General features: G+C 34.5%; 1 protein-coding gene across 1 annotated transcript; it reads right to left on the bottom strand.

Moving 5' to 3' along the window:
* Positions 1-192: 192 nt before the first annotated feature.
* LOC124641418 lies at positions 193-22,355 on the bottom strand. Its single transcript, XM_047179488.1, has 6 exons — positions 22,134-22,355; positions 3,324-3,523; positions 1,520-2,120; positions 1,149-1,241; positions 631-781; positions 193-356 (listed from the first exon to the last, which is right to left on the bottom strand). Exons 1-6 carry the CDS (start codon positions 22,353-22,355, stop codon positions 193-195), a joined length of 1,431 nt encoding a protein of 476 aa, XP_047035444.1.
* Positions 22,356-27,908: the final 5,553 nt, after the last annotated feature.

The following is a 27,908-nucleotide window of genomic DNA, read 5'->3' as shown; positions in this document are numbered from 1 at the left end:
AATGTCGAAGAAATAACAAGAAGTAGTTTTTTTTTTAATGTAATTATAGATTTAGTTTATTTTAAAATATAATGTACATATTATGAGGTAAATAAATATTTAGAAGTAGATATACCTAAACAACTGGTTTAATGATATCAACGAATACATCAGTTATATAACGTCCATAAAACCAAAACGAAAGTACCAGGACTACAGAAACTCAAACTGTAATATAACAATCAAGTATGTTGTGATGAGACCGCACAGTTGTATGGGTAGCATACCGTCTACAACGAATAGACCACACGCGTTGAATTTCCTGAAGCTGGTCTTCTGTATTCGAAGAATATTTTTGCAAATTCTCTTTTTTACTTCTGAAATAAAATAAAAAATAGAAGATAAATTGAGATAAAGAGGGTTTCTACGTTTCGCACCTTGTGAAAAGTTGAGTTTTGGCCGTCTGTGTTGAAGAGATCAGAGATGAGATTTGCTTCATATAAAACGTATTTCAAAAGCAGCCGATTAAGCTGGATGGCGACCACAACATAGTTGGGATCAGGTTAGACTGACTACCTTACGCTACAAGGATAACAACATACATAGTAATACAGTGGTATTAGTACTAGCCATTAATAATCGACACTTTACCTGAGCACGTATTGGATCCAATAATTTGTATGCAAATGCTTCTAACTTCTTTCAGTTCTGTGTAAAGCCTCTCACTTTCTATACTTAAAGTTATAATTATCAGCATACTCCTCACCAGCCATAATAGGGATATAAATGCTGTTAGTGCAAACTGAAATAAAAACATAAATAATGATATCAGTAGTATTTTAAAATTTCACTCCAACTTATATTTCAATGATCTGTCATTTGGTGAAAACCATTTATATATTTGAAAGGTCAATACCGGTGCAAATTTTTTTATCTTATTATGGTTCTGAAAAATCTTATTATTTTAAGAGCCTAAGCACACTGAAGATAACACACGTCAGTTGGCCTTTCTTGATCTAATCAAACTTTTTAGTCAGCCGAGGACCTGACGGTTGTAATGTGCGCAGACTGATCTACAAGCCCGATCAAACTATCAATCGACTAAAAGTTTACAATGTTAGGGGTTCTTAATGTCTTATGGAAGTAAATAAAGCTATGTATCAACTTACCATACCTTTGCCGCCAGAGGCTTTGCCAATTTCAATGCGCAATCCAATTGACAATAACGCATTTGTGAAGACGTGAAAGACATAACTTAAAATCTGAAATCGAATAGCGTAAAACACACTTATTTTGATTTAAAGATAAATCTTTAAAATGTACAATAAAAAAAAATATATACATAGGTCAAAAGTCAAATCATTTATTTAATTTAGGCCTTTACAGGCACTTAGGAATGTCAAAAATATAACTAAGTTTGATTCTATATAGTTGCATATTCCAAAAGTAGGTTCCTATGGAGAAAACTCCATGGTTATTCTTTTAGTGGTTAGTCTTTTTTGGTTAGGAATAATTATAGTTAGGTAACTTATTCTCTTACCAACACTTGAAAAGACTTGCGAAAAATGTCATAAGCTTCAATAATTTCCTTATAAACGGCAATAATATTCCTCCAATAGTGTTCAACGTCTTCATCTTCGACTATGTACACGTTTTGCAAACCTTCCAGCCAAGTGCGAAGCGTTTGCCACATCAGTTTCATTATTCTCGAGGTGTGAACAGCATTGACATCAAATTGAATATGAAAATAGTTGGGGACCAGCTCTTCGATGGGAAACCCATAGCGCGAAAAGGCGTAATAGAAGAAAAAAACCCAGAATATCTGATAGGAATTCAAGACGATGACAAGAACCCAGTTTATAACAATCAAACTCTTCAAACTCTTGCCATGGATTTTGAAAATTTCACATATGCGCTGGATTTTTAAAGCAAAAACAACGTTGCTGTGTCTATTTTTTATGTTGAAGAAGTATGCTATGATTACTCCGACTACATATACGAGGTATCCAAAGCAGTAATTGACATATTTTGCGAGAAGTAGGCCTTCCCAAGCAATGTGGAAGCAATCCTTAAAAATGCAGTAGAAGTAGATAAGCACTAGTACAAGGCAAGTGGTGACTGAGATAATGTTGTAGAATAAACTATTGGGAGAAATCACATTGTGTTTTATTTTGTACTTTGAGCAAATAAATAAAGCGTCCATAAGATTCCAGGGCTTTAACCACGCTTGTGCGTCTTTGCCAATCACGTTCCTATCATTAGAGTTTGAAAGGCCATCTGCAACTGCTGACATATTAACCGACTTCCCAAAAAGGAGGTTATCAATTCGGATGTGTATATTTTTTTATATTTATAAAATTGTTTCAATGCCCTGGCTGTGTACGTTGAATGTTACTGAATAATAAACTTTTTTTAATCTTGTAAGTAATGTACTTAATACTAATTGATTTATGAATGAGGGACATGCAAAGTGCGTGTCATTTACAAAGGCAAAGCAAATTGACAATTATAAATTAGACTAATGTGATAGTAAAAAACATTTTTCCACATTACATAATTTAATCTGTTTTTGAAATTATTTTCATAAAGTTTAATGAAAGGGAGCTGCCCTTGATACTGTCATTCTGTACATCTTTGACAGACCTTTTAGTTAGAAACCAGAAAGTCTGACAACTATTATTCTAAGGAGTATTATATTAGCCACATCACTGAGTGGTCTAATTAGTAGGCAGATAAAACTAGCACCAATCCCAAAATACTCAATAACAGATAAGAAATATGATCGAGAATTTAGATGATTACAAGCAGTAAATAAAAGAGTCATACAAAATTAGTTTAAAAATATATTTACTCCCGCAATTTCATAGTAAAGCAAACTGTAACAATACAATAACATAGTTAGCCAGGACTACCGTCAAATTGATAGGTAAAGCTGCGTCGATTGGAAACAAGCCACATGCTGTCATCTTACTGAATGATCGGTTTTTCTGGAACACTCGCTTGTGGAGATGTACCTGGTCTTCTGTAGGATATAAGATGCTAGATCAAGGATATGAAAAAAACATAAAAAGAGAGATGGAATAGCAAAATTAAAATACCTAATGAAGCAACAAGGTTCATCTTTGAGTAAAGATTTCAAAAGTTTTTGACACTGATGAGATAAAAATTCTAATAATGTAGACTCAAATTGATAACCCATACAGTGACCCTCAAAATGCAGGCCTGATTTGAGGATAACTACTCAAACACATTAGTTCGTTTCAACACACTTATCTCAGGGACCGATTCGAAAAATTCTTCTATTGTCAGATAGCCCATTTATCGAGAAAAAGCTCATGAGTCACTTTTTATCTGGGTGTGTGAACTTCCCAGTGGAAGCGTAATCATACTTGCCTGGACAATTTCTGTTCTTCATCAATTGTATACAGGCCGTTTCAGCGTCTTCTATAGCTATATAAAACTTCTCACACTCCAAACCATACAGAATAACGATTGCCATGTCTTTCACTATCCATATTATTGTGGCCATCATGATTCCTAATCCCTAGAAAATTAGAAAAACGGTAAAAAAAAGAGAAAGAATCACGGCTTCGGGACCAGATGATAGATCCATGGATTGATCAATAGGAACTTAAAACTCCCTCTCCCATCACCATGTCGGTCTTCATAAAAAAAAAAATACACTACAGAAGTACTGTCTGCACCCGAATAAAAAGCATCCTATGTCCATTCACGGACTAGACTGTCTGTTTACCAAATATTTAAATCAGTTCAGTAGGTTTAGCTGAAAGCTTGGATCTGTCGCACTAACTATACAGACTGATACAGAGTTTTTTTCGCATCTATAATATTAAATTAAGGGTGAGTAAAGATTAACTACCATATTTCCTGAGCTGGGCGCATCAGTTTTCATTTGTAGTGATGATTCAACGTAGCTAACGTTACGAATAAACATGTTGATTGTTGTAAATGATACCTGTAAAATAAATAATTCGCTCAAGTTCAAACAAACACACAGTATAATTTGCTCCAATTAAACCTACACTTCTTACCAGAACTTGAAAAACATCTTTAAACAATTCGAAAGCTTTCAAAATATTTGTGTAAATATCAAATAATTTTACGCAGCTTATCAAATTTTCTTCACCTTCATTTAATTTCAAAACCATTTCGGTCCATCTATTAAGATATGTCGTTAATATTTTCATAATACGAAGACCATATACAGAATTGACATCGAAAATAGCAAACATGATATTGCAAATGAATCCACTTATTTGCATTAGGAAATTAACTTGGGAGAGGATATGAAGTTCGATGGAAACAATAGCATGGATACTGAAATACAAAGTACCAAATACCCAGTTCCAAATAACCATGGATCGAATGCTCTTACTGATGTCAATACTCTGACGAATCCTTTCAAACATCAGAATGATCAAGATGTTCTTGCGACTGTAAATGACGTTTAGAAAAAACACTAACATGATTCCTAAAACAAAACTTGAAATATCCAAACAATAAATAAACGCAATGATCGCAACACTGTGAACATTTGAATCGTTGTAATAATCTTTGTACCCTTCTTCACAAGCATAAAAAATACTGGTCACGAAAACATAAAATGCTCCCAAAAACGATACCAAATTTCGCTTCAAATTGTTAGGAGTTATGTAATTATTTTTTATACAGTATTTTGGAGATAGTAATAGAAGAAAAAAAAAGTAAAAGGGATAAAACATTTTTTGCACATCTTTATGAAGATGATTCTGAAATACTTTGAAACGTAATCTATTCGACATGTTAAACGTTGATATTCTACTCGTACATACGAAAAGACCATTTGTAAATTGGTCTTCCATGGTGGTTCCACATAATGATAATGGGCTATTACTTAAAACGGTTGTTATTTTATTTTGTGACCACGTAGGTAGGCTAAATACAATAGTCAAGGTTACTTGTTCAAGTTGTCATTTGTCAACAGGCAGATTATGATATTGATGTCGATGACTCTACCTTCAAACTCTAAAAACAGTTTTTTGTAATGTGGACGGATTAGCCCATTCTTCTAAAAAAAATCACAAAAAAACATGAGAGCAAAAATAATGGTTAAAAAGAAAGAACAAAATACATAATTAGAAATAAAGAATGGGCTAGTTAAGGAGCCATTAGGAAAACTGGCAAAGAAAGAATTAAAAATAACATGATGTTAGCTGTTTTACCACACATTGACCTAAATAGAACTAGTAGGTACTTAAGGTATTTTATCAATGAAACTCATCATATTTAATGTTACTAAGCCCACATCTTGTAGGTACATTTTTTTTTGGCTTTTAGCTTAATTAATTATGGTTCACGATCAATATTTAAAAAGCAGCTGTACACCCACATTAAAACTACTTTTTGTCTGCTCGAGGATCGTATAAGCTTGTCAAATTATCCGTCAAATAAGTCCCTAAAATGTTGAAACCGTGTATTTTTTTGAGAAAAACAAGATCTTACCCTGTCGAAGTTTTACTAAATAATCGACTAGATAAAGAAGTCGAAAGCATATTTTATCCTTTTCATGTGATACTAACTTTGTTGTGTGCTTCAAAATACTGCATTCGAGACCATTTTATTACTCCTAACGAATATCGGTTTTACACTGTAAATTTTATAAGCCTCAGCTATGTGGTCGTCTCTTTTGGTTATCAAATGTACAATAATCAGCTAGTTCACATTCACCGAAGTGATAACAATATTGTCGTGAGCTTCCTCTCTGTTTTCTTGCCTATCTCTCGCTGTGTTTGCTATATCCTGTATTTTGTCCTCAACATTATACACTGCCAAAATAATGTCTTCATCATCGTTCTTATCAACATAATTTATAAAAGTTTGAATTCGTTTCAAAAAGTCCGTTGTCATATTATCAACAGTTGGATTTTACTAGCGTTAATTTTGTCCATGTATGCATGGCTTACAATATCGTACATTGTTATCTATGAGATATATTTTGACGTGATTCACCACGTTTCTGAAGTCTTATTGTACATTTTTGACATTGATTTCGTTTACAATGTTCGAGTTCTCCTCATGTTGACTAATTATCTCAATAGCTGGATTGAAAATATCAAATTACTTGATGATGATCAGGAATATGATAAAATTCACTACATAAAGATGTTCCAAACGTATCTAAATATTTTAAGGGCGTACAATATATACAAGACGGTATCTCAAGTATTGGTAAGGTTGCAAAAAAGTTTTATTCAAATAAATTTCATGCCTAATTTATGCTTCACTTTTGATTGCCTCCCAGTCTAAACAAATGCGGTTGAGTATCAGTGATCGGAGTGACTGCCTATTTGACCCCGGTTACCTAGGCAACCCGATACACATTAATTAGCTTTTAGATAGTCTTCTGTCATTAGTATGTTTTTAGAAATCACATTACAGATTCTGTTTCGCGTGATGAACACATTTTATCGCAATCTGGGCTTCATTGAAGTTTTACTGCAAATGTCAAAGAAAGATTCACATGAAGTAAGTTTATTATTCATTTATTTATTTACTTGATTTACACGACTACAAATTTTAATGTCAATTATATTTGTTCGAATGTTAGCATGAGTAGTAGAAGAGGTTGTTGCTGAAGCACAACCGCTGAATACAATTTCGTTTAGCCATACAGTTAATTAACCTTAGAATTACTAAGAGATTCCAGGCAAATAATAACGTAAAACTAAATTATTTTACAGACTTTGGCCTCAAACTTGGGACATAGTTTTTTGACAGTAACCTGGCTAACAAAAGACTTGCTGTTTGTCTTAATATACTGTGTATGTTCTGAGAAATTCTACATAGCTATTGAAGAAGCTGAAACGGCCTGTATTCAGCGTTTGAGAAATAGAGACTGTTCAAGTAAGTGAAAAATTCTTATAGAAGATCATTAATTTGTAGTAAGATTCCAATAAAATAGTACCTAATATTGATGTAGATGAAAAGATAGAAAAGATTCCCGAAGAGAGTAACAGACTTCATATGAATACAGATTTATGAAGTGCCAAGTGTGAAAGTAAACTCAATTAATACAAAATCTTTTATTGCAGTGTTCCTAAAACGACTTTGCAAAGATATTTTGAAAACAAACCGGACCTTCAGTAAGATGTCGGGGTGCGGTTTTTTCTATATAGATGCGACGTTACCCGTGCGTCTGATGGAATTACTTACTAATTATGCTATTGTTCTTCTGCAGTTTGCTTTTCTGTAAATTGTATGAGTAAAAAGAGTTTATGAGAGAGAAAATGAACTTATTTTATTTCACTACCATAAAGTAACATAGAACCGTATCGTGATTAGAATAAACGTATGCACTACTTAAAAAAAAAAAACTAAACATTAGTGCATACGTTTGAGAGATCTGTTGACAAATAAATGATGCGGTATGATGCAATGACGGCGGTTTGCATAAAGCCGCCTGGTAACCACGTGCCGATCTCTCAAAGGCTTTTGATTGAATTCATTATTACCAAATTTCGTTTAAACTCGATAATTAACATTATTAAATCACTAGACTTTTTGAGTTTTTTTTTTTTAATTTTACACTTTAACATACAACATTTACATGCCTCGAGGCTTGATTTAATTACAGTGTTTTATACTGGTACTGTAAGTCTTCATTGTACAGACGTGGGGGGACCTATAGCAACACTGGGTAATAAAAAATATACCGTACATGACATTTCTTTATAAGCTTACAGAGCAAAAGCGGGAAAATATAAAGGAAACATTACAATAACAATGACAATGATAAACTAAAATCAGTAATCATACAAATGCGAATTGTAATAGCACAATAATATAAGTAGCGATAAAGTTACACAACCGGAGAGGTAGTTTGATGTCCACGACAAATAATCCACAACCAGACATCTTCTTGAAGCAAGATCGTTGCAAACGCTTGATGTTCTTAAATATATTCCTCTGTGACTCTGGAAGGAAAGAAGCATACAATTTTAAAATCGTCTATTTATCTGGGAGTAAGACTTTGATTTCTTTAATGTATTTAGATCAATATGATACAAATTTAGATATTACTATTCAATATAATTTGCTTAAGGTGGGAAGGCTGAAGCTGAAGGTCAAATTCAGTTCAGAATGTTTCAACCAAAAATTCTAAAACATATTATAGTCAAATCCTGAATAATTGTTTTTTAAAGCAATTAATTGACCTTTTTAGGCTGTGATGATGATGTGATCGTACTTACCAAAATAATCTTGTGATCTTAGAAGATTGGTGCAAGTACAATCAACATCTTTCATTGCACTACAAAACGCTTCACGCTCGACGCTCAATAATATAATCAAAACTATGTTTCTGACAACCCAACTCTGACTGATGATAGCATGAATGATGACCTGAAATTGGCAATAACAATCTTCGATTATCTCTACTACTCTATTTTAGTCTTATTAATCCCTACTAATATTATAAATGCGAAAGTAACTCTGTCTGTCTGTCTGTTACGCATTCACGTCGAAACCACTGAACTGGTTTTAATAAAATTTGGTACAGAGATAGAGTTGACCTTGAGAAAGAAGAGGTTTGAAGAATTCTCTTGGAAACGCGATTTAACCGAACTTGACGCGGGCGAAGCCGCGGGCGGAAAATAGTCTATCCATGATATAAAAATACTAGCTTCTGCCAGCGGTTTCACCCACATCCCGTACCGGGATAAAAAGTAGCCTATAGCCTTCCTCGATAAATGGGCTATCTAACACTGAAAGAAATTTTCAAATCGGACCAGTAGTTCCTGAGATTAGCGCGTTCAAACAAACAAACTCTTCAGCTTTATAATATTAGTATAGATTTCTTTCTTCCTTTCTTCTCTATCACTCTTCATATGAATATCTTAGTCATGCCATTTTTCAGGCATTTAATTAATTTATTTTTTGTCTATGTATATCATCAGTATGCCAGTATCCATCCCTGCATCGTAAGTCTGGGTCCTGGGTCTGATGAATTTCGAAAACTGGCTTGAATAACATTATTATTGGCTAACAGCCAGCTATATGGTATTTTTTAAACAATTTAAATTGTTTTACATTCAATAACTTACGTAAGTCCCACCTTTCGTAAAAATTTGTTTGATAATCAGAAGTGCTTGTATATTGAGCAGACTATGGAAAGCCGTGTTGAACACATAGAATGTCACCTAGAAGTGGCAAGGAAATGACATTATTTCGATAATAGTAAAGATGAAGAATGGACCATACAATAATAACAAAAGTTTCCGTCATTATTATTATGAAGCAATAACTTACCATTAATTTGAATACCTTCCTTATGACATTATAAACCTTTAATATGTACTCAAATGCATTAAACATTTCAATCCAGTAAGACTCGTTGATAAAAAAAGTGTCCAAACTTAACTTTTGAATGTCTACAATCCATACTCTAAGCGTTTTATTCAGCAATTTCATGAGAAAGTAAGCATAGATAATATTAATGTCGGTGGTTAATATAGCAAAACTTAGTAGAACACTGTACATTGTATACACAGGAAATTGAAAAAGAAAATACATTTCAAATAACAGATGACTGATGAAGAAAGAGATGATAAAACGCCAATAGAAGGAGATCAAGCTGTTGAGGTGTTTGCTGTTGATATTGAGGATTCTATGAACTTGTTGAAGTTTTAAGACCAACAGTATGTTGCTATCACTGTAGAAAATGTTAATACAGTTGTTTAAAACAAAACCGAAGGTGTAGAAGCTGGTATCGTAGATGTTGCTCATATAAATAAAAAATCTCGTATCCTCCCAATCTCTGTTCAAAGATGATACGGTAATTTTATAAAAGTTCACTAGTCTATAAATAATAAAACAAATGATACTAAGCAAGTTGTACAAGAGGGTGTTTTTTTGGATGCGGTTGTCAGAGATTTTATACTTGGCCATGATAAAAAGCTCCTGCATCAGATTAAGTGGTCTTAGCACTGATTGTAAATCTTTGTCAATTTCATTGTTACGCTTTGCTTCAGTAGGCATGTTAATTCTGGGCTTAACTTTAATCTTTTTATTCCTTTTATCACAAACTGTTTTAAATGTTACAACCATTATTTTGGAATTTAGATCCTTAACCTTTTTGGGGGATTTGTTGGTCGATGTGTGTATTTTTTTATATATTTAGAAATGGATTTTCGAAATTCACATTGCCGTAAAGAATAAAGCTTGAGAAGTATCCAACTACAGATTGATGAAAAAAGCCTGAATGAGGTTTTTCTTTTTCATAATACTAAATCCATAATTTCAAATACTGAATCAATCATTGTAAGTGCTATTTTATTGATTTCTTGCTAATTAATGTTCTTTACTATTAATGGCTTTGAAACAAAAGTTGTTGTCATGCTGAGTTACTTTATACATGAAAAATTCAATCAATCATCATGAAGAATCATATTGTGAGGAAGATGATGAGTATGAATGTGGACGGATATAGTGGAAGAGGAAGACCAAAGAAACGATGGATGGAATGTGTGAAAGTAGATATGGTAAGAAAGAATATTACTTGTGAGATGACGGCAGATAGAAGAGTATGGAAGGAGAAATTGTATGTAACTAGGATACTTTTGAAAAATTATCTCAGTAACGAAATTCAAAAAGTTATTCTATCGAACAGCTATTTCTTATATCCAAATTACTTGAGGCATGATAATTATCTTAGGTCCCGATGACAAGATGCAAAACTTCATGTATGCAGCTTCTATAGAACAGAAGAATACCAGGTATATGTGAATAATAATTCTTGCGAACACTGTAAATATGGATGTAACGAGTCGAATCGACATAAACTTGTAAGATGACGTTAGACAAAGAAGCGTAGAAGAGGGAGATAAGCAAAGACACATAAAAATTGAGATGTGGAATAATAATGATAGGAAGCATTGAGTTCCTCATTGTTGCAATAGAATTTTGCTATCCTTCTCAGTTATCATGATTTCTTGAATGCCAGAGCTAAAATCCAAAATAAAAACGACGATATAAAAAATATAATTTATTAAATGCTACTTGCACTCTTTGTGGCATCAATTTACTAAGGCCGCTGCCTCGAATTTTGCGGGCAGCGGGGCGGCAGCGGCGGCGGCGCGTTCGGTCACCGTTTTGAATGTAGCTCACCGCTCGTTGCCCGCTCCCGCGCCGCTGTATTCGAGGGCCGGTCCATTTGATTATACGCGTAAGATCCTGCCGCTCCCGCGCCGCCGCCGCTGCCGCCCCGCTGCCCGCAAAATTCGAGGCAGCGGCCTAATACAGACTGATGTAAATTGAAGTAATTTTCCACGTTACACTTATATAATGATTAAAACGATTAATGGCCAACTCACCTTGGGGAAGTGTGCTTTCCAAACAAGGTGACAGGCTTGAAAAAGATGTCTTTCTATAATAGTAGACAATAGCTCTAAGTAATTGTCTTAATTAACTTTGACCGTTTATTAATATTGTGTACTAGACTGTGTTACTACCAACATGTTTCAATCATTAAATAACGTTAAACGTAAGCAAAAAACACCTCGTAACATTTTAAATTTTCCGCCAGAAGTGTGCCTGAATAATTATCTAGAGAAGGAAATACAAAATATATTCCGTCCTTTTAATTATGCATTTATACTATTGTTTTCTTCAAAATACACAATGCAGGATAATTATATTACCCCTAATGGAAAACTGCGGATCTTTCTATCGTGTATGAGCGCATCCTACGTCAGCGGGGTCGGATTCTATTTCATAATCTCAAACAAATACCTTGAATACAACTCAAGTGTCTACAGTGTTACCGTCGTCACTATAGTTCTACAATTGATTGTAATCAGTTTCTGTGTCGGCATAGTCTTGATAATGGTCAACAACTTCGTGTTCAGTCAAAAAAACATTTTGCTCATCGTGACGATACAAACTATTGCCAAGAATATTAATTTAAGTAAATTTATCAAGAATTTTATTGTGGGCAACTGGATAGCCATCTTTATTCCGAGTGCTGTATATGCCGGAATTCAGTGCAGTTTTTTTATATTTTATTATATTATCGACTACACTTTATTTTTAGCATCGCTGTGTACTATCGCTTTTCTAGCATTTGAATTAGATCTAGTGTATGCAATTCGTGTTATAGTGTTATTAAGAAAATATCTGCAAGAGTTTGTACAGATGGTATCAAAATTAAATTATGATCAAGATGATGGTTACGATTGTGTCAAGCTGTTTAAGATTTATCAAAATATTTTGCAAGCGTTCGAGTTGTACAAGGCGGTTTCACAATTCTTGGTAATTGGTGTTCATTTACTTAGTTCATAAAAAGGTTTAGAAATCTAACGCTTGAAACGTATCGTACACTAACATTATAAAGCTGAAGAGTTTGTCCTTTTGTTTAATTGAAAATTTTCAATCTCATGTAAAAAATACTGGTCATGATTAAGAAATTATTTTAGAGTTAGATAAATAGCTAATTGAGAAGTTAGTTAATTACAAAAAACAAGACGTGTTTTTGTTTACATTACAGATATTATACACAACTTGCATCACATTTGCCCGTAATCTTGGAAATTGGGAGTCACGTTTACAAATGGTAGATGAAAAAACTCCAGAGAATGTGGTAACATTGAAGCTTAGCCTAGACCTACCATTTCTTTGCTTTTTACTAGAACAAAGAAGAATTAAAACCGAGAAGCTAGAATCATCTCCCGAGCCTTTTCCCAACTGTGTTGATGTCGGCTTCCTGTCTAACCAGATGCAGCTGAGTACCAGTGTTTTACAAGGAGCGACTGCCTTCTTGACCTCCTCAACCCAGTTACCCGGGCAACCCAATACCCTTGGTAAGACTGGTGTCAGACTAACTGGCTACCCATAACTAGTGCTAAGGGTGTTACATGACAGCCGGGACCTACAGTTTAACGTGCCATCCAAAACACAGTCGTTGATATCCATTTATCTATCAATCGGCCCGTACAGACCGGGGCGAAAAAGAAAAGAAACGGTAGGCTTGGGGCCAGCCTTATACACGAATGTAACAACAAGGGGTAACCACAACTAAAGGTTTCTTAATATTTAAAAAAATCTTGGAAAATCACATAAAATTCTTGTATTCTATGTTTTAGGTTATGTTAATGAATGCTTTTGGTATAGTCTGGTTATTCAAGGATCTTTCACTCGTTATTTTACAAAGTATGGAATGTGAGAAGTTCTACATAGCTGTAGAAGAAGCTAAAATGGTGTGTATTCAGCTTATAATGAAGAAGAATTCTTCAGGTATGTAACTAGATCTAACGTTTAAAACCATGTTTAGGTTAACTGAGGCATTGAAGAATGATAAAAAGATAAAATTAAGAAGAGAAAAAAATCATAGATTTGTTTCTAGTGTAAAATTAACTAGGTATAAATAAAATTATCAATTCTTACTACCTAAGATAGATTTAAGATAGCATAAATTAGACATAGCTGAAACAGTTTACATTTTAGGAACTTTAGGCAATACGGACACCTTTGCAAACATGTTGCTGCATTAACTTGGCTCTGGTTTCCAAAGGGTTCCAGAAGGAACTCGAAATATGTTTTCGTCAGATCCTAAAAGCCTGACGTAAACAGCTCCTGGAGAGAAAAGTTAAACTACAGAAATCATTTTCTAATATTATTTCTTTTTTATTGGTTTCAGAGTCTCAAAAACGTCTTTACAAGCAGGTATTACATATGAACCGCACGTTTAGTAAGATGAATGCGTGTGGTCTATTCTATATAGACGCTACGTTACCGACGCGTCTGATGGGTCTTATCGCTAGTTATTATGTTTTACTGCTGCAGTTTGCTCTATTGTGAAGTTTTTCTTCTATACAAATAATATTAATAAAGATAAAACATTTATTTGATCGTTTGTTTGTACCCTGGTGCCACCAAAACTGCTGAACAGAAATAAAACATTCTTTCACTGTCGGAAAGCTACGGTGGCGTAGGCTATATTTTATCTTGGCCATATTTCATTAATTCAATAAGTGAAAAGGCTACAATAATTATCAAAAATTGAAAAATTGCAGTAACACCACCAAGCGCTATTTAATTCCCTAGTCTGGACGCATGAAACATTTTAGAATTCAAAAATTATTAAAACTTTCCATACGTGTTTCTAGAACCAATCAAATCATTGACTTATTTACTTAATGACAAAATAAATTAGAACAATAGACATTACCCAAAAACATTGTAACGTACTAAATAATTCATGATCATTACGCTGAGTACTCTTCTATCAATTAAAACACTACTTATCAACCATTTCACGGAACCAGGAATAACCGTCAACATGTTTGGTGGAACTATAAAAGAATGTAAAAAGAAATCTAATAGAGAAATATTCTTAGTTTCCCCCCCTGAAGTATTATTGAACAATTATATTGATGAAGATATCCAGGGAATCGTTAAGCCATTTAATATCATACTCCTCTTATTGTGCGCTCCAAGATACACAATTAGTGATAATTATATTACTCCTAATGGAAAGATTCGAATTTTCATGTCCGTTTTAAGTATATGTTTTCTTCTAATAATCGGTGCGTGTGTTTCTCTCTTCAATAAATACGATGATTACTTTACAAGCGTACAAAGTTCGGCAGTCATAGTATTCGATTTTGAACTGGTTTCATTAAACTACTACGTTGCCTCAATCATACTTTTCATCAATAATATGGCGATGAGCCAAAAAATTATCCTGCTCACCGTCGCTATTCAAACCTTATATAAGAATGTCAACTTAAGTCAAAATGTCAAGAGAATCATCATAAGCAACTGGACTATAGCTTTGACCGTTTTCATCGGTAATATTGTTACTGAACTCACATTTCATGTCATGTATAAAGTCAGTGATTGCCTCGATTACTGTTTGTTGATCTGCAACTATCTGTTCATTTCATTTGAAATAAATATTATATATGGCATCCGCTTTATATACTTGTTGAGAATTTACCTTTATGAATGGATCCACATGGTTTTGAAAATAAATCCTTGCGATCAAGATAATGACGCTTATTGTGTGAAGTTGTTCAAAATTTATCAAACTATTATGGAAGCGTATGAATTATACAAGACAATTTTTCAATTACTGGTAAGATTTTTTGAAAACTTTTTTGTGCTATTCATACTTTTTGTGTTATATTTACTGCTGGGCCTAATTTCAATGTCCCAATGGCTAAGGCCTCCTCAATGATGACTTAGTAGTGGGTGAACAACTCCTAAAATATGAAGTGGTTGGAAGTTGCACTCCATTCTAGCTAGAGGAACTATGTTCTAGTCTACGACTGCTGTTTTGAGGAGTAGTTGAAAATCATTGGTTCGTGAAGTTACTACGAAGGGGTAGAGATAGTGTGGGTGGTTTTTAATCAGTAAGATTCTGTCATTGCCTTCTGCTGTAGTCAGAATGAAAGATGGTTTCTCAAAGTGAATTATTCATCTCTACGTTACAGGTACTATTATCCATTATTCATGTATTTGTTCGCAATCTTGGATTTTTGGAGGCACGGTTACAAATTGTAGCAGATACCGAAGAAAGACAGGCTCAGGTAATTACGTATACTTACTAGACGTATTACGTATAGTATAAGATTATGTAGTCCTAGTATATTGTATACGGTATAATGTAGTTTAGTATTAATATATAATACGTTCCTTTCGATTACATTTTAGATGAGTTTGTTGTAAGTGCAGTTTTAGTTTTTGCTCTTTCCTGTAGATAGTCATTGAACATTATTATCGTACCTTTCATACATTCATGACGTTATTCTATTGCTCTGCTGCCAATTCTATCTACTTTTTTGCTCACTAGAGACAACATTACTTTTATGGGCCTAATATCAATCTTCTATCTATAGTTAGCAAATAAACAAACTTTTTCAGCCTTACTACAAAAAGTTAAACATCTGTTGAAAACTTGTCTAAAAGAAGTGTGACTGCAAAATGGACATTATTTCAACGTCATAATCTGACATTTTATTAGACAAGTGTTCAACAGACGTTTAAAAGTTTTTGTGGTACGACGGTTTGTATTTAGTACATTTTGAAATGATGTATATTTTGTTAAAATAACTTAATTTCTACAGGTATTAGCCATTAATATTGCTTTAATTCAATGGATGTGCAAAGGCTTCTCCCTGGTAATCTACCAATGTCTGGAGTGTGAAAGGTTTTACATAGCTATTGAGGAAGCAAACATAGCTTGCATTAAACTTTTGATGAAAGAAACGTGTGCAGGTATGTGCCAGATATGTATTTTTTTTATATCTATAAAGCAGTTGTTCCAGATTTTGTTTCACACCTGAATAAAAATCCTTATCCTACTCCTTTTCTAAATTATACAAGGTGCACAAATATCTATCATCCATATACATATCTATACATATAATAAATCTGTAGAAAAGTCTTTTTTGTACATTGAAGAAATTGACAAAAAAAATTGCCAGCATGTTAAAGGATAACTAACAGAACCCATTTCCATCATTTTTGTCATTTTTGTCTGTTTATCTGTTTGTTTGGGCACGAATCACGTAAAATCTACGAATTCAATGCAGACAATGCTTATATACAAAAAATCTACGTAACTTGGGGTATTACTTAGTTTTTGTTTCATCGAAATCGATTCACTTTATCAAAAGATATAATTAATTTAGTGAATTCAAGATGTAAAATATTACGACACGCAATCTGTTTGTCAAAACTGTACATTTGAATGTTGTACTTATATTAGTTGATCGGCCTATTATCAATCTTTACACAGAAAATCACATCTTTATAAGTAACTTCGGAAGAAAAAAAAAATGAATTTTTTTTTAGCCAAGGTTAAAGTAGCTCCATCAATGGTAAATAAAATACATTTGTCACACACACGCGAGGTGGTAAATGACAATTAATTACCATTTACATTCTTTATAGAGGATTATTATTTCAACAGATGGAGTTGTGTATTTTCCGTAATTCACCATATTTTAACACGTGGTGTAATTTTTCGATAGACATTTCAATAGTGTTTGTCAGTTTGCCGTGCCACATCAAAATCCAACTATAATTATTACCTTGATGAAAGGAAAATTAATAGTTCTCAGCCAAATTAAAAACGGTGCCATCTAAATTATTTTTTGAACATTATGTCAAAAATGATGACTTTAGTGGAACAATTAATTATCATTTAAAGTTACAGATGGAGTTCATATTAGGATTTTTTTTATAAACATAGTTTAGCTTATCTACCACTAATGTGGTGGCCTTAAAATAAATTACTTTGAGTGAGTACTATTAAGTAGACCTTAATTATTTTTTCTGATGCAAAATATGTAAACTTAATCCTAGAAGAAAGGAGGATCTATCTCTCGCAAGCGCTGCTAAGCGTGAGGTAGGTAATGTAGGCTTCTGTAGCTTTAAAAACAAGCCCTTTGTATCTGGGCTTGTGCAGATAAGAAATGGGAGCTTTCCCGATTTAATACCAACACGTAAAATGCTTTATGCGTCTGAAAACGTACAAATTACGCGTCGCATACCAGAGACATGCTTACTTTCAACTTCTGATCGCAAATACACTGTTCACGATTACGAACAGTCTCAAGTAAGACCCGAGCCAAGTCTAAATAAACCGGCCAAGTGCGAGTCGGACTCGCGCACCGAGGGTTCCGTACAAATGCTGTATAGATAAAAAGTGAGTTTCGCGCCAACCGTTCAGTTTAGAACAATCATAGTTATGGTAATTTCGTGAGAGTCAAAATAGTTAATATTTTTTATTTTATAATATAACTAAAATAGTAGGCCAGTACCTTGTAAAAGTTATTTTATTGAAGTTATTTATATACAACATTTTATAGTCATCATTCAGAAATCTGATTGACAATAACTAATTATGTCTTAAAGGTCATGGGGCATATCTGACCCGCTTTGTAAAAAGTGGCGGACATGAATCAAAGTAGTTTTAAATCGTGGAGAATGGTATGACGTTTCTTTGAATATAAATATTTTATTAAAATTCCATGGAGACGAATGTCCAGGATCGTTTGAAAAATATAAAAGACAAGCGGTTTCAGAGGATTGTACAGGTTGCAATGCTAGTTTTTATTGTTAAAGACATTTCATAAAGAAGGAAGGTGCCAATCCGGATGACCAGGATCTGATGAGGATCTGGAAACCCTGAGAAATCGAGGGCAACTCTTGAATATTGTAGGCACGCATCGAGTCATAACCAGACATGTGAGTGTATTTTTGAGGGTACTGGTAAACAGTGAAGGTTTGGAGCTGATTTGATTATGGAGACTACAGAGAGTCAAGGGAACTCCCGAACGGTATGTTGCAACTACCACGTGTTTGGGCTTATTTTATTCGTATTGGCGAAGACTTTCCACAAAGATAGGTTTGACTGCCATTGTGGGATCGACAGCTAAGATCAGATATAGTTATGGGAACTCCTTTACAAATTATAACGTAACCTTGTGTTGGAGCTTATTTTATTTTAGGTGATGAGAATTCACTACAACTTGGGTTAAAGCAGCCATTGCAGGAATGGGATCTTTTATTTTTGAGGGATTAATCACCTAAAGAGCCCCAGTTTCAGGTTTTTTTCGAAACCGCCTGACGACTTGTAGCTGTCGAATTGTAACAACGACTTCTAGAGAGTAGGATTCGGGGCTGCTGGCTTTACGTTTCTAGAGCCTTGACAAAAGTGTAATTCTGTCCCTTTCTTTGTTTTATAAAGTCGGCATTATTTTATTTTGTAGCATTTTACAAACAAATCCAACTTCAAACATATAAAAAAGCAACAAGAAAACAAAAGCAAGAAAGAAATTAAAAAGATGTTAGGTGCATCGGTCTAGAAGTCGGTGTCTAGAGGATGCATCTATATTTATTTAACCACCGAAATCTAGACCGATGCATATAAACAGTTTTCTTGTTGTTTTAGAAGTTGTTTTTTTTTTTGTAAAAAGTTTTTATTTTTAACTTTTGTGAAAAGTTCTTGTCAATACGAATAATGTAAGCCCAAACACGACGTAACTAAAACATACCGAGTTCTCTCGACTTTCTCACGTCTCCATCATCACATAAGCTCTAAACCTTCACTGTTTGATAGTATCACCAGACATACATCTGAGAATCAAGTTTTAATCCTATGCATGCCTACAATTCCTGATAGTTGCCCTCGATTTCTCAGGATTTCCATCATCAGATCCTGACCTGATGACAATGGAAATAAACGGCGAGTATACTCTTTCACTACAAAAAAAATGATTTCTCAAATCCGTCAAACTTGGTCGTTTAAATTCCTCATTGAAATGAGGAAAATATTTGATGTTTACACCTGATTTTCTCTAGATTCCCATGGTTCACATTGATGCGACTAATGCCATAGTAAATCAGAGCCTTTATCATTATACTGTGCTATATTTCGTTCGTATCCGCCGTGGGTATGGTTTTCATACTAAGGTGCCCAATGACCTTTGAATGATTTAAAATTTTTCACAGTTTAGAGGCCATTATATTTAAGAAAGATTATATTTAGTGTTTGATATGTATTTCACTTTTTATTCAAAACTTTAATATCTCTACGCGTTCATGTGAAAAAGGGTTTTTATGTAACTTCAAATTTATCATTTTCGCAATTTTTCCTTTATCTGTACTATATAACGTTGCTTCGTGCCGAATTTTAAGATTCTGAGTTCACGGGAAGTACCTTGTAGGTTTTGATTCCCTAGCGTGTGACGGAAATTCGTCTAAGGTGTTGGTAAAACTGCTGTATCTTTTGATCGCGTTAACTTAGAAGTTTGATTTTTTCATTGCTTAAAGGGACAATAGACCTAGGTATTTGGTATAAATTTCAATTTGGTACCTTTATTCGTTCGTGAGAAATAAGGTAGTAAGTTTCATTTTATTAAAATATTTTTATTATATTATACAGGGTTACTGGTAAGTAGACCGCATCCTTTCTTGAGGTGATAGTATAGGTGAATACGGACAAATTTGGCCATGGCATACACTGGACAAAAGTTAACCCGTTTCAAGATAATCGAATTTCAAGATCAGTCGTCTAGGTACGCGTATAAATTTTCATTATTAGTCAAAAGTCTCGTTTTTGTGGATTTTTGTGTTGTTTTTGGATAGAAGATGAATCACTTCATAATAACAAACCATAAAACTGTACAAATCACAGAGGAAATTATAGCGAACAGCAATTACGTTTTTAGTAGCTATTTTCTCAAAAATATTACTCTTAATTTTTTTGTGCAGAACACTTAAAAAACATCTACATTTATCTAGATATCCAAAAAAGCACAAAATACACAAAAATCCGCAAAAACGAGACTTTTAACTAATAATAAAAATTTATACGTGTACCTAGACGACTTGTAAAGAAAAGATCTTGAAATTCGATTATCTTCAAACGGGTTAACTTTTGCCCAGTGTATCCCATGGTCAAATTTGTCCGTATTGACCTATACTATCACCTCAAGAAAGGATGCGGTCTACTTACCAGTAACCCTGTATAACAAAAAAAATGAGATTTTCGCAATTTTTCCTATATTTGCATTATATAACAATGCTTCATGCCAAATTTCAAGATTCTGAGTTTACGGGAAGTACCCTGTAGGTTTTGATTCCTTTGCGAGTGTCGAGAATTTGTTGAAAATATCGACATAATCGGTTGTATCTTTTGATTGGCTTGGCTTAGAAGCTTGATATTTTCACAGCCTAAAGGGACAATAGACCCGAATATTTCATGTGAATTTCAGCTTGATACGTCCACGCGTTCTTAAGATAAAGGGTCTTGACAGACAGACAGACAGACAGACAGACAGACAGACAGACAGACAGACAGACAGACAGACAGACAGACAGACGGACAACAAAGTGATCCTATAAGGGTTCCGTTTTTTCCTTTCGAGGTACGGAACCCTAAAAAACACCTTTTATATAAAACTACGTTTGATGTCATTCAATTACAAAGACAGAATTGTTCTCTGTTGCAAATCCTATCCACCTATATCCTATCCTAATCCAGCATGCATTGCAGGTGTGCATTGCACAAAAACCAATGGTATCCTATTCGAGAAGTCAAAAGAGTCGGCCTGCCAACGTCAGCTTTTGCGCTAAGCAAGTGTTCTTAATAGTACCATCAGAACCAATATACAGTACCAATATGTTGCTTGGAGCGACTACCTATCTACCTATCTTTAATCCAGTCAACTACACAAGACGATATCCATGGTAAGACTGACAGACTTTCTGGCTTCTGATTAGTCGCAGCAGCTGCAGAAAATGTACAAATAACAGCTTTGTCAGACTCAAAGCACATATACATAGATTATGGCTGTTTCCTGTGAAAATTACTTACCGTACGTAATAATTTTCCAAATTGGCTGACTAGATCCAGAGATATCCACAACGTCACAAACTTTACTTCTTTTGTTTAGATAAATGGTCACATCCACAACACAACCTTGATCAATTAATCTATGCGACTGCTAAATGGTAATCCTAATTATACTGTCACGTGAAAGAATGCACCTACGGGATAAGTATTATTTTGACGATTCTATATAAGGTGCTTTAATATTACCTGCCAGGACTTGAATGGGGGGTAGTATTGCGTTTATAGATCACAATAGTAAAGATAAATAATTGATTATTTGTCATATTTTTTTTCATACAAAAACAAAATACGTATAAATTTGACTTAATTTATTAGTATAAAACCATCCAGTGGAGTTACCGCGTTGCCGCTCCGCACCGAATTCTTTTCAATTTATTTCGCAAAAAGCGCGGCGGTGCCTTTCATACGCTGTTGCCATACTTATCAGACGGCGCCGGCGCGGCGCGGGGCTGCTAGACAGACTGTCGTCAACGCGCAGCCCCAGCCTGGCGCTGGCGCTGGCGCCGGCGCATGCGACGAACGGGGTAGTGCGGGTGAGGGTGGGGGCGCGCGGGGCTGCGCGTTGACGACAGTCTGTCTAGCCGCAGCCCTGCGCGCCCCCACCCTCACCCGCACTATCCCGTTCGTCGCACGCGCCAGCCGACCGCCCGCGACCGCTCGCTAGTCGCGACCCGCCGCCCGCCCGCTCGGAAGTAACTTATTCCAACCAACTCGGTATTCCAACCAAGAATACCTTGAAATGGTATTGTGCTACCGCGAGTCTAACTCCGTATCTGCGCATGCAGTGAACTTGTTTCAGCTGAGGTTTGGTGTGCGAGTGAGCCATCACACCATTTTGAATGCCGTGTACAGTTTCTGTGAACACCTCCGCTTTGACCCGCCACCCGTTGACGTAGGCAGGCCTCCATATTCTGCCCATCTTGAAGAGCAAGTGCTGGATTTCTTCCGGCGTCATCCTCTTGCGAGTACCAGGGATGCAGCTCGTGTCTTCAATGTGAGCGACAATTACGTGTGGCGACTTTAATTGTAATTTATCGTCATTTGATAATAATCGTTATCGATAGTTTAAACAAATGTGATTCTTTACACTAACTTGTCAGTCCAAAGCCTGTTTTAAGTGTGATGGGAAGTTATCATCTTATTTACGTCAGTTTTTTGGAAGAATGCGTTATCTGGTAAGTAATTACACATTTTAAACACTTCTTAGGTAGAGTCGAAACTAGTCAGCTGATTTCAGTTTTCATTCACAGAACAGATAGAAAGAGATAGCAGTTGTTTTCATTGACGAAGCGATACTACGAAAGTAATTTGTGAACCACGTTATGCAGAGTAGAGCCAATGTTAATTTAACTTGTTTAATGTCTCAAATTGAATTGACTGTTCCGGGGAACGAAATTTCTTCACTATTGTAATCTATAAACGCAATACTACCCTCCATTCAAGTCCTGGCAGGTAATATTAAAGCACCTTATATTACCCACGCAGACGAAGTTGCGGGCAACAGCTAGTGTATCAATACTCTTGGTACTTTTCCTTCTTCTTATTTCTTTCTTCCAAAATTTTATTTGGCCTAAGCGTTATTTAGATTATACTTTCATTTGTTATTTTAAGTCTCTTTACCGATATAAAACTTATGCTCTGTATTAAAGTTTTTGCTTATTTTGCACCCTTGGTATTATTTTTCAGAATATCAATCACGTCTTTACAAGAAAGTATCACATTCCAACCGAACGTTCACTAAGATGACAGCATGTGGCTTGTTCTACATAGACGCTATGCTACCGATGCGTCTCATTGGATTAATAGCTAGTTATTTCGTTGTACTGTTGCAGTTTTCACTTCTTTGAGTTACTGTTGATAATAAAGAGGATTTGATGGTTCTCCTTTACTATTTTTGTAAAAATAGCTTAAGATTTACTTTTTATATACAATCTTAGACCCAGACTTCACAAATAGTGGAAAGGAGACGTTGTTAAACAACTAATAGAATTTAATTTCTCTCTCTATTAGAATTTAAGTTTTTTCTTGGTGGAGTTTGATCTTAAGGATTGATTGCATACTTAGTACAATAATAATGGCGTCCACCGCTGATTTCGGCCACGGTGGCTGTTCTCATTTAAGGAGATCAGCCAGCTGCGCAGGACATATTATAGTGCACGAGCATTTGCGCAGACACAGGTGCACTCCCTATTTCTTCACTCTCATAACCCGATGGGACGGCAATCCGACACGACCGGAAAGAGATCAGGCGCAGGACCGACATTTACGTGCTCTCCGATGCACGGGTGAATCAATCGCCAACTTCCAGACTACGGGCTGCTTTGTGAAAGTTTAAGAAAACCCACAAAGCGATTTCGTCCCGACCCGGGAATCGAACCCGAGACCTCGAGCACAGCAGCCCGCTTTGTATCTCCGTCAACTGCAAAAGATGAAATGAGAAAGTATGATATTTCAAAGATAAACAGATGAAGATAAAAGTGACATTCCATTGCATTGATCAATGAAATTGGAATTTTCCATACATAAAAATATTTTTCTACGAATTTCAGCTACGAATCTAATAATTATAAGTTCTTGAAGTAATTTTTTTACGTAAAAGTCTAAGTGTAACACAATGTAAATAACTATTAATAAAGTTAACGTTAGTGCTTTTCGATCGTGCAACTTTGTGAGCACGATCACGACATTTCAACTTGATAATATCAGAAGTTGTCACCCATTTTCACTTTCTAGTGCTATGTTTTATATAATATATTTGAAATAATTTGAAAAATCGACACTTGGATTACTTAACATCAATCTTGAAATATCGATATAATGTGGGATAATGTTAGAAATGCCCAAATATTTACACAACCTTCCGAACCTGTAGTGTTATCCTAAAATCGTTTAAATAAGGAAGTATACAAAATCATCTATCCTTTCCACTTAATCTTTCTTGTACTCTGCTCTTCTAAATATACTGTAAAATTTAACTGTATCCTCAAAGATGGAGTTTTGCGAAGAATTGTGTCTTTTTTGAGTGTTTGTTTAGTTGTTATCGTTTCTGGTTGTTACATGTTCTTGGAAAAATACACCGCCTACTTCAATAACGTCCAAAGCATCAAGATTGTTTTTCTCATATTCCATGCAGAATTAGTTTTCTTTTCTATAGCTACCATTATGTTATTTTTTATAAATATCGTCTTTAGTAAACAGAACATAGAGCTCATTTTGAAATTTCAACTTGTTCACAGTAACATTGATTTCAGTAAAAGCTTCAAGAGTTTTATCATTTGGAACTGGATCTACCTTATTATCTTTTTGGCTTTCAACCTGGCCATTAGTTCCTCTTATTATATAACTAATTATGAACAAGATGTAGTAGATGCATTAGGATATCTTTGCAACTATTTGTTTGCAGTTTTTGATATGAATGTTATGTATGCTTCTCGCTTAATTACACTGTTAAGGAAATATCTTAATGAGTGGAGCAAAGTAATTCTAAAATTAAATGATGGAGTCAATAATAGGAATTGCGGGCAACTTTTTGAGATTTATGATAATATATTCAGCGCTTTCCAATTGTATAAAACAGTTTTTCAAGTAGTGGTAAGTTCCCTTTAAACCATATTAGTAGCAATAGACTCGTTTGTGCAGAAAGGTACACATTTAAACATTTAATTACATGTTGGTGTCATGTTCCATTACAGATTTTATCTACGACTGTGAATATATTTTTACGTAATCTAGGATTTATAGAATCAAGATTACAAATAATTACAGATACAGCGGAATCTGTTAATGAGGTGGTACCTATTTGTTTTGTTTATCATTTAGAAACTTTCAATTTTTGTACCCAAAGGGTAAAGCAGGACCCTATTGTTTTCGCTCCTCTGTCCGTCCGACCGTGCGTCTGTCACCAGGCTGTATCTCATGAACCGTGATAGCTAGAGAGCTGAAATTTCCACAGATGATGTATTTTGTTTGCCGCTATAACAACAAATACTGAAAACTAGAATTAAATAAATATTTTGGGGGGCCCCCATACAACAAACGTGATTTTGTTTTACGATTTATAAATAATGGTACGGAACCCTTCGTGCGCGAGTCCGACTCGCACTTGGCCGGTTTTTTTATCTTTAAAATGTTTGAATGAAATACAAATTTTATCTTTAGAGTCATGCCAAATAGCATAATTTTCAGTTCAACATTTTTCATTTATAGTTTTGATGCGGATGTTTTTTCGAAACTTGTTCAGTACTTTTTCAAAATCTTCAAGGTTGAATTATATGCATGTACATATCAATTGATAATGACTTGATAGATGGAAATCTATTACGGGGGAGACCTTTGCCCAACAGTGGGACAGTAGGTATAGACTAAATAAAGGAAAAATAATTTACTATTTTCAGGCCCTCGTAATGACTATTGTATCAGCCTCATGGCTGATAAAGGATATAGTGTTAGTAATTCTCCACAGTGTGCAATGTGAGTTGTTCTATATAGCTATTGAGGAATCTAAAATATCGTGTATACAACTTATGATGAATAAGAACTGTCCAGGTACGAAAAATGAATTAAGTTTTTTCTAGTTAACTACACCCAAATAATAAAGTATTTCTTTTCTGCGATAACTATTGATCAAACCTTTGAATTGACCTTTTGAAGACGTTTGATTTCATAAATGATAAAATGTCGCATCTATAAGCGGGATGATAACAATTAGCTTTAGTTGACTGAATCCCAACTTCAGTACATATTTAGCACAACTGCAACTGCAAATAGCAACTTTTCAATAAGTACATTTTTAAGTAAAAAAATACAAAAATGGAATACCCCAAGGCTGAATACCTGGTTCAATACTGTTTTAGAGCAAATTGAGATCTATTTGGAATTGAGCCACAACTTAGTACATGCTTTTAATACAAGCGTGTTACGTTGCTTTCAGGTGATCAAGCACGTCTTTATAAGAAAGTAATGCAGACGAATCGAACTATCAGTAAGATGACCGCGTGTGGCTTGTTCTACGTAGATGGAGTTTTACCCTTAAAGCTGACTGGACTTTTGGCTAGCTATGTTATTGTACTATTACAGTTTGCTTTTCTGTGAAATAACTGATCAAAATATATATAGGTTTCTAGTTATTTTTTTTTTTCATTAAATATATAGTTTCATAGTAGTTTAAGAGTAAGAACCCAACAATATTTTTTTAACAGCATTGTTCAAGTGAATACAGTGACTACAGAATTAAGGACTAATTTAAATACCCTACATAAATAGAGTGAAAGCCAGGCTGAAACTAGGGCTGAACGAGCTGAACTTATACAAACCCACGATACCTAAAACAGATATTAGGAAATAATAAAGACTTGGTGTTCCAATACAAAAAACCTACCAAATTATGACGATGCTACTGCAATGCCATGTTAAACATAATCTAGAAAATAGGTCATCAGTGTTATTCTTAATCTTGATGACTAATTTCTTTCAAATACTTCTTAGGTAGGTAAATGATGTATAAGAAAATTGAGTATGCGTCGTTGTGCGTCAGCCACATTCATGTATCGACATAATGAAACAGTCATGAATGATACCCACATCAGGTTCAAAGGTCATAAAAACAACAATTTTCCCTAAGAAGCAAATGAAATGTAAACATACGCACATCATTTAATTTAAGTGGTACCGAATTAAAACATTCTGGTTCATCGTTTGACAAATGTGTAGTGTATTAAACATGCACAAGTATATCAGAAATAAACTCAAGTTTGCTAGAGAAGCAGTTCTTATTAATGGAGTTTCCCCTGCTGCATATAAGGAAGTTCTATTTGACAATATTATAGAAGAAGGTCTGCAATCAGTATTGAAGCCATTCAATTTGATGACAGCTTTATGGATTGGTAAAAAATATACCATCCGTGATAACTTTATTACTTTTAACAGCAATATGTACAACTACATTGGAATTACTTTCTGCGTTGTATTCTTGATAGCCCGTGTATCTTACCGTGTTATTGTAGAAGGCATCGATTTAGGCAGTTTTGTGTTTTCCTTACTCCAAACAAACGCCACGTTAGATTTGATCATCTTTTTATTTGGCATCTTGTTGACTTACTGCACAAACATCATCCATAGCTACCATAACATTGTACTGATCTTGAATGTTCAAAAAGCACTTAGAATTCTCAAAATTAATCCCAAAGATCTCAGAAGATTAACCGTCTACAACTGGATAACAATTGCTTGTATTTGGGCCTTTTTCTTCGTTTCTCAAGTTTTTTATTCCATGGGAACAAAAAGATTCGACATTTTTGAAAATCTTGGCATGTTATTCAAAATCTCTTTTGATGTTAATATGATGTACATTATATTTCTTGTGAATCTTTTGGAGAAAATTCTACATGAATGGATTCGAGATTATGAAAAATCCATGTTCAAAACATCGGATGAGCTTTATTGGAAGGAAATGCTTTATTTATATTTGAATGTTCAAGAAACTTATCAAATTGTTGAGACGGTATTTCGG

The sequence above is a fragment of the Helicoverpa zea genome, chromosome 22 (assembly GCF_022581195.2).
Source record: "Helicoverpa zea isolate HzStark_Cry1AcR chromosome 22, ilHelZeax1.1, whole genome shotgun sequence".
NCBI lineage: Eukaryota > Metazoa > Arthropoda > Insecta > Lepidoptera > Noctuidae > Helicoverpa > Helicoverpa zea.
The sequence above is the reverse complement of the archived record's forward strand: the minus strand, read 5'-3'. Positions and strand labels throughout refer to the sequence as shown.

What these genes read in the sequence shown, in the direction of transcription:
- LOC124641418 (XM_047179488.1), bottom strand. Translation starts at nt 22,355, where the DNA reads ATGACGCCGGAAGAAATCCAGCACTTGCTCTTCAAGATGGGCAGAATA. An exon ending in GCAAGTCTTTTCAAGTGTTG is followed by an intron (nt 1,242 to 1,519) that starts GTAAGAGAATAA and finishes ATTCGATTTCAG; the next exon opens with ATTTTAAGTTATGTCTTTCA. An exon ending in CCTCTGGCGGCAAAGGTATG is followed by an intron (nt 782 to 1,148) that starts GTAAGTTGATAC and finishes TTTTTATTTCAG; the next exon opens with TTTGCACTAACAGCATTTAT.